Source organism: Pantherophis guttatus, chromosome 2, assembly GCF_059756535.1.
Source record: "Pantherophis guttatus breed Tessera chromosome 2, ASM5975653v1, whole genome shotgun sequence".
Classification (NCBI taxonomy): Eukaryota; Metazoa; Chordata; class Lepidosauria; order Squamata; family Colubridae; genus Pantherophis; species Pantherophis guttatus.
In genome coordinates, this window is record NC_142064.1 from 16,219,024 (window position 1) to 16,232,794 (window position 13,771).

A 13,771-nucleotide genomic window follows, 5' to 3' on the forward strand; every position below is an offset into this window, starting at 1 on the left:
TGAACTCATTAATTTGCAATCAATTTTAGAGTAAAATACATTATGAGCTATTTTAAGATAAGGCATAAACACAGCTATTTTCTTCTTGACAATAAATTGGTGCCTGGTTTCATAGATTAAACAATCGGGAGTGTGTTATTTGAGTTTTGATTATCCAGAAGCTATCTAATGTACTACTTATCTGGCAATCCAAGAATATTCTGCAGTTATATTTGTCCACATGGAAAGTACAATAAAGTCAAACTTTCAATGGTATAAGCCACAAGGGTAAAATTTAAGACTCTGGGGGATGTTCTTGAAGCTGCCTTCCAATATTCTTGAAGGAAATTAAATCAAGGAAGCATAAATACAGTTTAAAAGTTGGAAGTATGGTTGCATATCATATTTGTGGGTCAAATGTGAAGCTCTGTCTGGTCATTGGAATCTAATAGTTTCTGCCTTGCTGCAAATTTATTTGAACATAACCCAAAACTCAAATCAACAATGGACAAATTTGAAGCATCTTCTCTTTGATCTCTACTTTCACGAGAGCAAACTGTTAGCAGGCACTGAGGGAGCTAGGCTATACAGAAAGTAATCTTTAACTTTAAGTTGGAAGCATCAATCCATGTCTATTCTCTAACTTTAATAAATCTATATCAAAACACTGGGTCATAATGGGCAACATGAAACAATTTTCTGAAAAGATTTTGACTGGATAAAGCAGTAACCATCTAAAATTTAAATAAGGAGCTGACCAACAATAAATGTAGCTGGGATATAACCGACTCCTCTAGCACAGAAAAATGGGTGCAATATCTTTAAAAGTATACAGGTAGTCCTCAACCTATGATCACAATTGAGTCCAAAATTTATATTGCTAAGTGAAACATTTTGCTCCATTTTACGACCTTTCTTGCCACAGTTCTTAACACAGTTGCAGTTGTTAAGTTAGTAACACGGTAGTTAAGTGAACCTGCCTTCCCCATTGACTTTGCTTATCAGAAAGTCGCATAATGTGATCACATGACCCCAGGACACTGCAACCGTCACAAATATGAAGCAGTTACCAAGCATCTGAATTTTGATCACATGTCCACGGGGGATGCTACAACGGTCGTAAGTGCGAAAAACAGTCGTAAATCACTTTTTTCAGTGCCGTTGTAACTTCGAACGGTCACTGAATGAACTGTTGTAAGTCGAGGACTATCTGTACTTTTGTCATTCCGTATAATGTAACTGGTATATGTTTGCCCACTGAGAGGCATCACTTCCAAAATGTGTATGAAGTGTGATACTTTTAGCACGTTCTAATTTTTAAAGCTGGAATTCCCTTTGAAGTCCATAGTGTGTAAACCTGATCAGCATTAAAGAAACTGATCTCCCATTTTTAAAAAAAAAACAAAAAAAAACTGTGCAAGATGTTTTGCTGGTTCTGATTAAAGTTCTGGAAAGATTACTCATCCCAAGAGTGACCAGTGAGATATACCTTGGCTAGATTACAAAGATGATGTGAAAGTGATAGCTTCCCATTGCTATTTGTTCTAATTACCTGGTATTCAGTAACATACGCTAATCCCCCCTTCCATTTATTTTTTTCATCAGAACAACAGAATATATATCTTTGGTTAGACTAAGAAATAGTAACTTGCCCAAAGCCTGAGTTGGCTAATTAAATGAGCATCTACATGGAAGCTTGTCCATTAGATTCAAATACTCTAATCACTATATAGATTATAACTGAATTCATTTAGCTAACATGGCTAACAGTTACTGATAGACACATTAATTATAAATTTCCATAAAGCTGTTTCAATATAGTGGGATAATATTTTTTTTTTATATCAATGTTCTGCCTTTTGAGAAACTTCCAACATGGACTTTCCTTGCAACACTGACCACTGCAAGGAGAATCTAGCCATTTGATTGGTCTGCCTTGGATATCTAATGGATACATGTGATTTCTAAAGGATGCTTGAGGACTTTCTTGTGGTCTTGGTTGGGTTCTAATTGAACCTTGAAATATGGAGGTGGCTGTGCCTCTTAGCAAGATTGTTCATAAGGAGCCTCTTCTATTTTCCATCTAGGGGCTCCATCCTCCATTGAGAAGCTTTGGGAGATGAAGCAGTACATGGGATGCCTAGGGTGACAATTACATACAAGAGAAAATACGACTGAAAATATTTATAAACTCAACTTCAAACATACAGGATGGCAGTAAGAACAGCAAAGTGTCCACGTTCCATTATTATCAAGATATAGACTGGGGACCATGAAGGCAAATTTGGCCAACAGTTGAAAAGAGATACTTTGTTGAGACTGGAAAACCAAACTTGGGGAATAAGAAGCGATAGCACACTTTTCAGTTAGGATTCTGATATGTTGGAAGTTGGAATGCGATTGCATTGGTTGCTATTGTTGATGCCTTATAACGATGTCTTGTCATGGTCCTACTGGATCTCTCATGTACCTTCAATACTATTGATCTCTGCTTCTTTCTGAACTTTCAGTGAAAGTTGAGAGTGAGGGAAACATGACACAGTCCCCCACCAGCTGGGCAAAATCAAGGAAACACAGATTTCAGCAAGTTCTGTTTATTGCAAGTTTGGGGGTATATACAGAATGTCAAAAACTGCAAAAGAAATTTTCCACCCTCCTTCATAGCGCTTTCATTAAGGTGGAGTCTTTTTGAAGTATCTGAAGTGCTTCTTCCTAAATTTCTGGCCACCTGGGCTGAATCCTTGTTTATACGATAAGCTGCTGTCTTTTGATTGTTTATGTCTCCTCTTCCTTTTCTTATGAAAGGCTGCATTTTACTCCCAGGAAAGTAGAGGTAATATGAAGCTGACATGATACTGGTGATGTTGTAGATTATGAACTATTTTTGTTTAAGTTACATTTTGGGGGCTTTAATTCTAAATACTATATGTAGGGATTGTAAGCTACTCAGAGTCAGTCTCTAAAACGCCAAGCAATGAATAAATGTTGGGAACAATAGTGGTAAACAAACCTTCTACACTTTAACAAAAGGAAGCAGCAAAAGAAACACAACATTTAAAGCTAGTACCCCTGAATGAAACACAATGGGTTATTACGGGATAAGTTTAGTGAATAAGTATTATGTGAATAAGTCCCACAAAAAACTGTTTATTTAAATTTTATTTTTGTTTTTCCCCCTAATCATTTTGTTTTAAAAAGATATTATATTTCATCTCTGCTATTGGTAATTTTCCTGCTTGCAGTAAGTTTTATTCATAAAGAATATTCATTTTTTTTAAAAGCCTGACATGAAATCATACAGTTTATCGTTCTACTTCTGGCCATCCTTTTTCACTCTGTTGTATTTGTATGTCAAGCTAAGGTTAGGAACTATCAACACATCTGATCGAAATGAATTCTAATTCATTAATGAAGTTGGTTCTGAACCTATTTCCTGTCAAGTTAATTAGGTGACAATGATTGCTGTAAAAGGTGACGAAAAAGTTATTCTCTGGAATGAAAAAAGTATTTACCAGAACATTCATAACATCAGTTATCAGCTAATAAAAGTGTCTGATATCTTTTCTACAGAGATGCAACAGAGAAGATAAGCAAGAAACTTCTGAGAAATTAAAATATCTACAAAAATATCCCAAAGGTGCTTTTTTTCAAGAGGCGACTGGACTTTCTGGTTTTTCTTTGAAGATGGTTCACTTCTCATCCAAGAAGCAGAGCTGAAGAAGCTTCTTGGATGAAAAACAAAACATCTTCAAAGAAAAACCAGAAAGTCCAGTCGCCCCTTGAAAAAAAGCATCTTTGAGACAACCATGACCTGGATGACTGAGAATCTCCATAGACATCTACAAAAATAGTTTTGCCTTACCTGATATCCTATATATGGTTGAGCCAAAATTCTACCGTGTTTCCCCGAAAATAAGACCCTGTCTTATATTTTTTTGAACTCCAAAATAAGTGGTTGGCTTTATTTTCGGGGAGGTATTATTATTTTGGGACGTGGAGCAAGATGGGACTCCTCTTGCAATCTTACCTGATTTCAAGCTCTGTCTCCCTAACTCTAACCAGAGGAAATGGCGGGGACCGACTGTGCATGCATATAAATATTTGGGGGGGGTATTTTGGGGAGAGGGTTTATTTTAGGGGAGGGCTTATTATCAGGGGATGTCTTATTTTTGGGGAAACATGGTAATAATTTGGTTTCTTTGCTGTTTTTGTTTCCCCCCCAACCGTCTTATTATTCTATTGATTTCTATCTTGATTTTTTTTTTTTTTAATTTTACTGTATTAGTGGTAAAAAGTTGTATAAGTATGTTTGCATAAACACACAAAACACTGTTCATATATTACAAAATGAAACTTAGCTAATGGATAACAATAAATGAACTGAATCAGAAAAACTCAAAGGGAGAAAAGCATTGGCAAATGCTCCCAATTATACTTGAAACTTAGTTATAACTGAGAAGATTTAAAATTCAAAGTCAATGAAGGAAAAATGATTCAAAGAAAAATGCAGTTATTTTTATTTATTTAATTTATTTTCTTATTACATTTTTATGCCACCCCCTCCCCTATAAGGACCTACAATTTAAAGGACAAAAATAAAATCCACACCTAATTTAAGAGACAAGAAGCCATTCCATAAGGAAGGGCAATGAGACTAGATGAGACAAATTAAAATTCTTGCAAATTTTCCCACCTGTTTCTCTCCAGTTGTATTGATTTGTAACTCCCTGCATGGCCAATGGACATATGAGAAAAGTTGGTTTGTGGAACTTTCATGGAGCTCAAGCAATATTATTATTAATAAATACAGCTGTGGAATATAAAGTTTTTTTAATATCGCTTTTTTTTCTCCATCAATGATTGGTTTACATGTAAAATCTCATTTCTGAAATTCTATTTAAGGTGAGTGAAAACTCATCTCCATGTGTGACTGATTACACCTTGGATTTTTCTGATCAATTTAATTGCTCTATCAATTGAATATTGTTACAAACTATTTGACCTACCGTGTTTCCTCGAAAATAAGACCCTGTCTTATATTTTTTTGAACTCTGAAATAAGTGCTTGGCCTTATTGCCATGCACTCAAAAGCCCGATTGGGCTTATTATCAGGGGATGTCTTATTTTGGGGGAAACAGGGTAGTATTATAAGGTAATTCTTTGAAGTGAATGCAAAGAACTGAACACGTTCATCCCATTAGCTCTTTTTATACAAAATATTTTTGAGTGTAGCCAACACTAGGGCTTCAAGGTTGCGATTCAAATCATGCCGAAGGACAGTAAGGCCCACTGAATATGATTAGACTTACAGCATGCATCAAATTGTTTTGCAGATCTTGCTGAAAATATCTGTAATCAAGTATTTCCACTAGAGAAAATTAAACCTATCGTTATTTCTTGAGCACTATTATGCTCCATTGCTGCTCAGAGTTCTGAATGCTGCATTTCAGAACTTACCACTGTAGGCTAACTCCTTAATTTCAAGTGGGAGGAAGAGGCATACGGACACATTTTTCTCCATGTTTACCATCCCTCCCAATGAATGCTAAGATCTGGGTAAGGCACAGCTCCATTTCATCCCAAAAGCCCAACAATTTATGTTTGCATCAAATCATGAGGACATTATCTATGTAGGAGTCTGTGTGTCTGAATTCAAAGTGGCACTAATACTATTATTTCACTACCAAATATGTTCTCTTCCGTAAACATTTGGAAGAGCAACAAAGTAAGCAATGTTGCATATTGTGAATTCGAATTTGGCAGCAAAACCGACTGTACAAAATGTTTATTAAAAGATCCCTTTCAAATCCGCAATATGTCTTGTGGCCTTGATCGTCCTTTATCTGTCTGGCATGCTACTATGTTATCCCTTAGCTTTGAAAGAGAAATCAAGATTGCCTGGAATTGTCCATCTGGCAGGAAACTCTGAAAACAAAGAACTGAGTTCAGGACTTCAGCGTCCTGTCCACTGACCCTTAAGGACACGCATCAGAAAATCCCTTCTATGATAACATCCTACCTTGCATGAAGAAAGAACTAGGAAAAGTGCTGGCTGGTGGTTTTGAGGATGGATAGCCGGGCGAATCCCGATTGTAATCGGCAGTGCTTGCAGAAGGGGCATAAACCTATGGACAGAAAGAACGAGAGCAAAAAGTTAAATGCACTAATATCTTTCCAAGAATTAGACTTTTTAAATTTGTTAAACTGTACAGCACCACTGTATGATTCTCTTTATTGGTATATGGCTGTAGTAGTTAAAACCTACTTTAGCAAACATTGAATCTGCTACCAAAACTCTCCTTCTGTAACCTTCGATTGGATAAAACAGTGCATCGTAGGGAAACAGTTTTTGAAAATGTGACTCAAATGGATTATCTTATAAAAAATGAGCCCAAAATCTGGAACCCATAACTACTGTAGGACTGAAGTTTGGCAAAGTTAGGGCCAAATTTTCCGTATCACTGCCAGTCATCCATGGTCATGTGATCATCGTTTCCAATGAGCCCTGCCAGATTCCCACAAGGAAAGTCAATGGGGAAGATGGCAGGAAGTCAAAAGTTTCCTTCACTCCCACTATTTTTGCCTGCCTGCCATTCTGTTTCTTTTTTAGATCAGGAAATGTCTTTGAAACTATGACCCAACAGGTCACGGTTTGTCTAGTACATGATAAAATGACTAAAATTTTCTCTATGGAAACCTCTCCAATTGAGGGATCACACACCTGTCTCCCCTTTTCAATGAATTCAAATACTGGGAGTATACACTTAAAAGGCCCACCCTAGTATTCCCATCCATTATAAATCCAGAGATATATTCACAAAACAGAAGGAGAACTTGTCACTCAGGATATCTTTTGCCAACTAAATTGCAGTTTTGTGGTAAAAGTCTACTAAATAAGATATTAAAGGCTCACAATTTTACTAAGGCATTCCAGCTTTTTATTCAGTTATTTTCTTAAGAAAAATTCTTTTTGGAAAAAATAAACAAATAGACGGAATCATGATCTTCATGGGAAACACAAGACATATTTGGAACCCCTTAGGAACAATGGAACATACATCAGATTTTAGATGAAAAGGTATGCCATTAGCACACTACCAGAGAAACATTAAATTTTATGAACCATCTGTTTTATAGCCTCCTCCAGTTTTTTCCAACCACAAGGAACTTTAGACATAGTTTGGGCCAAGTCACCTAGTGAGCATCTGTGGTTGACAATGAAACTGAATCTTCCTGAGTATCTCTGTTCCTGGTCTGATACCTTAATTGTACTACACTGGCTCAATCCCGTTTGTTTCCATTGTTGCAAAAAGGCAGAAAGTGCTGGTCATATCTATCTATCTATCTATCTATCTATCTATCTATCTATCTATCTATCTATCTATCTATCTATCTATCTATCTACCTACCTACCTACCTACCTACCTACCAACCATCTACCTACCTATCATCCATCTATCTATCTATCTATCTATCTATCTATCTATCTATCTATCTATCTATCTATCTATCTATCTATCTATCATCCATCTACCTACCTACCTACCTACCTACCTACCATCTACCTACCTATCATCTATCATCTATCTATCTATCTATCTATCTATCTATCTATCTATCTATCTATCTATCTATCATCCATCTACCTACCTACCTACCTATCATCTGTCTGTCTGTCTGTCTGTCTGTCTAGCTACCTACCATCCATCCATCTATCTACCTACCTACCTACCATCTACCTACCTACCTATCATCTGTCTGTCTGTCTGTCTGTCTGTCTATCATCTATCTATCTATCATCTATTTATCTATCACACATTTTCACCCCTCTGTATTATCTTTTACTGCCTCTGCTTTCCAATGTGAAAAAAGCTGTAGAAGCACTTTTCTGAACATGCCTTCTCTTGGGACTTGAATCTCTGGAAGCCAATGAATCTGCTGACCTCAGGGAAATGATTTCACAGTGAAAGAGAAGACATACATTCTGAAGTTTGATATTACTGCATGCCCTAGCACACTGTTCAAGAATGAAATATGGTAGATTGAAAAAAAATAAAATAAAGTGCTTAGGTTAGGCTGCATCTATTCAACAGACAATTTCTTCCATTCCTGGCATGAAATCTATCTGGCCCTGGAAATCTGAATTTATCTGTACATCATACTCGATTTAAAAACCCAAACAATGGGACTTACATGATTATTATAACTAACTTGAATTTAGTCTGTACTACAAATGAATGCAAATTTGAATTTAATCTGTACTATTTTAAAATGAAGAATGGAATCGCACATGATTGAATAAACTGGTATTCAAGAGAGAACAAAAACCTAGATCAGAATGTTTCTTCTTGATTACATTATTTTGAATAGACAAATATTATTATCCTATGGAAGGCATACAATCATGTTGGTCCTTCTAACCATATTAATAGCAGAATGCACATGCAATTTACTCCCCAAATCCCTTGTCACTGCAGAACTTTGTATCTGCTCATACTTCCTTAGCCTCAACCCATAAATTCATCACCGCAGGGATGAGGATTTCTGGCAGAAAATATGAATGAAACAAGCTGTAAGAAATAAAATAGGAGCCGACAGGAGAGATACATATGCAGTTAGTCTTCAACGTACGACTGTGATGGAGCCTGCCAGTTTTTATGACCTGTTTTTGTGGCGGTCATTAAGCAAATCCATTGCTCAGTGTGAGCGTTTTTGCCAGAAACCAGAAGTGAATGTTGGTTTTCAGCTAAAATGTCACTCACGCTCAACTGATTATGGGATGCTGCAAACAGCTGTAAATGCAGGCTGGTTGCCAACTGCCCAAAATGCAGTCATGTGACTGGATGTGGGAGGCAGCTACTGGAACTTCAAAACCGGATCATTAATATTTGGGGGGGGGGGTGTTTAAACAGTTACTAAGCAACCAGTTGTAAATTGGGGACTATCTTTACACCAGACAGCACAGATACCAATATGTGGAATACATTTAAACTGGAGCAGAGTTTCTGAACTTGGAAAGGAAAAACAAATATTATGTACAATATCATATCTGCTGTCACTGAAAGTCAATGCTCTGTAAGGCATACTGTATATATCTGGAAGAACTGTAATATCATGAATGTAATTTTAAAAAGTTTAAAATGCTCTATTATTATGGAACTAGAGTTCAAACATTAAAGGGACAATGAAAGAAAGCATCAAATCATTCCTTTGTTCCCAAGGCTAGAAATGGAATTTCAAAAGCATGACTCAAAAGCACTGAAAGTTCTAAACATATCCCAGGATACTAAACCTGCTGTTTTTTTTGAGAATAACTAGTAAAAATCCAGATCAGCCCAAGACCACCAAAGCAGTGTGCATGCATTTGGGGAGTTGGGCTATCTCTTTTTTAGTGCTCCGCATATTTGTGAGTACAGTAAACTTAGTAAATATGCCAAAACTTAATTTACTTAACATTTGTTTACTAATAAGCAGAGTTTTTTTTTCCTAACAATTCTTTCCAGGGGTGAAAACAAACTCTATTTAAAAACTTTGATTTCTTGTAAGTGCCTGGGCACTTCAGTGTTCACGGATACATTTTGTGTGTGTGTGTGTGTGCATTTGTTGACTTTTATATATACAGATATTTGTATATTTAATGTTTCTGTTTTTTAAGATCTTCCAATTCCAGATGGTCAGGAAGACCAAAACATTCTCATTATCTTGATGAAAATGGATACCTTCTTCCTGCCTCCATTTTGAAGCAAGCAAGCAAGCAAGGAGATCACAAACTAGCTACAGTTTTATTTAGATATTGACAGGTTACAGCAAAATGAATGGAAAAAATAATGACAAAACCAGAAGGGGAAAGAAGAATACAAATATACAACTTATAAATAGGACAATAGTTTGCTTCAGAGAATAAATGCTACAACCAAGAAGAGAGATCTTAAAAATAATAAATGATGACCATAATAAAGATACGATGGTTGTAGTGTATACTCTTGCATAATTGTTCTCACAATATTTTAATGCTTGGATAGAAAGCATTGTTATAGCCCTGGTCATAATTATTATACAGAAGTAAGTTAAAAGATTTTTTGGGGAAGTATTTGAAATAATTGTGTTTTAGAGAAAGAGCAGACGCTTAGAACCCAAAGGGTGGAAGAGAGGTAGATGGTGATGTCATCTTTAATGCTTTGTCCATTATGTTTTTGTTAATTATTTATTAAGCAATTTGATTATATGCAGAGCCCAAAGGACAATTCAGCCTTTTTTTTTTCTTTTTTAAAGAACCAGAAGTGCTGCTATCATAATTAACCACTTGCAGATATATCCACACAGGTTAAGAGCAGTATAACCCAGTAATCCATCCCATTTCTATAACCCAGGTTTGCAGACTAACCTAGGAGAAAATGTGAGTGAATTCCGGGTCTAGTTAAAGTATCCATGAGAGTCAGGAGCACATCAGGGGCACAAACAAAGACAGTGCTTCTACGATAGACCTGGCTGGGCTGTTTTCTGGTCTTAGGCTGTGCCATCTGGAATTGGGAAGTTTGCTTTCTCATTCAATACACTCCACCGGAGAATAACAAAGAAAAGTCACATTTAGGTTAATGGCTCCTTTAGGGATTGATGTGGCAAGCAGTAGCAATCACTTCACATTCCAAATGAATGAGAGACTGGATAGCTGAACACTGTTTCTCAACATAAAATATCATGCACGTGTACCCACGCGCACCTCCCCAACCTATTAGAACAATGAAGACTCTTCCCTTTAATTTCTTTGCTTTGTGTTTGGGGATAGCATGGATACACACACACAATCTGGTAGAGACAAGTTCCCTGAGGATGGGCTCCAGCATGAGTCCGAAAGCTCGGAAGACTAAACCTCTGGTTCCGGTGACCGACCCAACATTATCCTGCAACATTATACTGGGACACGTGTACTTGTTTTTTCTCTCTCTCTCTCATGCACACACACTGTACACTTGTGTGTTGAACAATGAAAAGCTCCTCTTGCAGATGTTTGTCCTTGTGTCAGTCTGTCTTAGTCTTCTTTGTTGGGTGCAACGGAGGACAAGAGTTGTTGAAGCCCAGCCTGAACAGAATCCAGTAAGAGGATTGTGGGGACTGGCCTTCAGAGAGGTATGCTATGAAGAATGAAATGGAAAAAAATCTGGAATATCACATTTGTACTGGCAGAAAGTCTCTGTGTTTTCCATATTCTCACTTATAAAAGTTTCCGGAATATCGTAAAAGGCTGTATGAGGGAGAAGAATATGTGACTCTTTTCTCTATATACACATGGAGAATTTTTATGAGGTTTTTGGAAATCAAGAAGAAGCACTGGACAAAAATATACCTGATTATTTTGCATAATGGGTAGAAGTTGTTCAAATGTGGTATCATGGGAATCTGAAATAACAAAAATTATTATAAATGTCTATGTTCTAATAGTTAACTGCCCATAAGAGAACATTCAGTACTTCTGGGATATGAAGGAAATAACTTCAGTAAAAAAATTCTCTCCAAATTCTTGGAAGTTTCTCATAATTGGGGTTTGCAACCTAGAAATGAAGATCTAAAAATATTCCATCCTTTCCTGGGAGCATCTGTCTATTATAAATAATTTGGTCTATTTCAGACAGAATGATTTTAGTCCTCAAAACCATTTTTACAAATGGCAAAATCTGCTATGCACTCTTTTCTATTTGATAAAGCAAAATGACCATCTGATTATGTTACATTACCGTTTCCTGACTATTAACCAGAACATCAGATTTAATATCATGAATTTATAGTTGTAGGTTTAAACTTATATATTTTCCTGATTTGAATGTGATAGGGATATGTGCTTGGTCTGTACTTGCATGCAAGCAAACTCCTTTATAGGTAGTGCTCAAGATATGACTGTTCATTCAACAACCAATCAAAGTTACGACAAGGTACTGACAACTGGCCATCACGTAGAAGTCCCACAGTCACGTGATTGCAATTTGGACCCTTTGCAAATCATTCACATTTAGAACAGTTGCAGCATCCTGCAGTCAAATTATCACCAATTCCTATCTTCCCTGCTGACTTCTCACAAGTAAGTGAGGAAAACAGCAGGGATGGTTGTAAATCAATCCAATAAACCACTCACACTGCTTTTTCTCCTGAGGATCCTTACTACAGAATACAAGATCCCAGGGATCTCGTACTCCCCATAGCCCCCTCCCATCCATACATACTCCATAGCATGGACATCTGTCTGCAGAAGGACCTCACTGGCCCAGCCATGTCCCTAGCACTTCTCCCCCCCCACCCGCTGCACAAGCACATCCCGCCCAGCACTCCTTGCTTGGGACTCCCACTTCTTCCAACTTGATGACTCACACAGGCCTGAGGCCTGGACTGCTAACACTAAGTGATACAGTCATGTGATATTGTGTTTTACAACTGCATCATTTAGCAACAGAAATTCTACCCCAATGGCTGTCATAATCCTAGGATCACCTACATATATTTTAACAGGACCACATTATTGGGTTATTTATACTATGGATAAAATTCCAATAGCACCACTAAACGTGATATAAAAAAACTTTCTTTTAACTTTGAAGCACCCATATGGGGCTGTTCATTATAGGGGGGGGGGGGGGACATGTCTAGCTGAAAAGTTATTTCCTTGTAAAATTAGCCCAATGATTTTTTTTTTTTGCTTTGTTTTCAGAGCAACTTTGGATAACTCTGTCCTATCTTCTATATGGCATCTCTTCAGATATTTGAAGAAAAGTTTCCCCCAAATCTTCTGTCCTCTCAATTAAACATAGCCAAAACCTCCAACTACTACTCCCCAACAGTTTTTCCTTCTAGACTTCTTATCCTACATTTCAGTTTTTCAATGACATGCCCAGAGGTGGACCCAATATTCTAGGTATGGCCTGCTCAATGCACAATAGGGAGGAATGCTTATTTGTCAAAAGGTACATGGTCTATTCTGATCAATACTTAGATGGGACTTTAAGTCTGACTACAGGTCATAAAATTTCAGACAAAGACAATAACAATCCAAATTACTATTTTAATTATGCATAAAAACAGGAGTTGAGGTCACCTTGGGGAAGCTTTAACCTACCATATAGCTGCCATCACTGCAGTCATATCAAGTAAAAAGCTGCAGGACGCTCTAGAAATGACCCTTGAATTTTTGTATTCTGGTAGGAACACTCAAGGAATATGAGGACAGCAAAGTGAGATGAGATTAGCAAGACGTTTTGAGCACACTGGAATGCAACTGTGCAGAGTACAGGGCAGCTGGTAGCCATTCAGTGAGATAAAGAAATAGGTGTGTTGAAGATGTACGTTAACTACTATTTTTCCATTTTGTGAGTACAGCAGATAAACCAAAAGGAAGCAACCTTGAATTGGAAGAAATTATTTCCTAAAGCAAACCAAGAAAATGGACGGTGATGTTGACTAAATTGAAATACATAAATAAGATCTACAGTATTTGACTGATAAGTTGTGAAGCTACCCAGGGTTGTACTGGACTTGGGCAACCTAAAAAAATAATAATCAATCAATCAACCAATCAACAAAAATAATTGATAACGATCAATACATACTATATAGTCAAAGTAGCAGTAGAATATCACCAATGCCTTCTGCCATATAAATTTTTATCTCCTGCTCTAATGGTCTAAACGAAGCTTACGCAACTTACTCTTAGTATCATGACCATGATGTGTCAAATTTACAGATATTCAACCTTCTCATAGTAGGAGACATGGAAGCCAGGATGCTATGATTTTTATCTAACAGTGTT

The 13,771-nt window shown here is 36.9% G+C and overlaps 1 protein-coding gene across 50 annotated transcripts in view; it reads right to left on the bottom strand.

The window, feature by feature from the left end:
- The window catches only part of TCF4 (transcription factor 4), a 427,155-nt gene that overhangs the window by 61,345 nt on the left and 352,039 nt on the right, over positions 1 to 13,771 (bottom strand). For all 50 annotated transcript variants that reach the window (XR_015732063.1, XR_015732060.1, XR_015732056.1 and 47 more), the window contains one exon: positions 5,999 to 6,104. Coding sequence is in view for 39 of the 50 variants with exons in the window: in XM_087885574.1 (XP_087741700.1) it covers positions 5,999 to 6,104 (106 nt within the window). In the remaining 11 variants the exon portion in view is untranslated. The remainder of the gene's footprint in view (positions 1 to 5,998; positions 6,105 to 13,771) is intronic.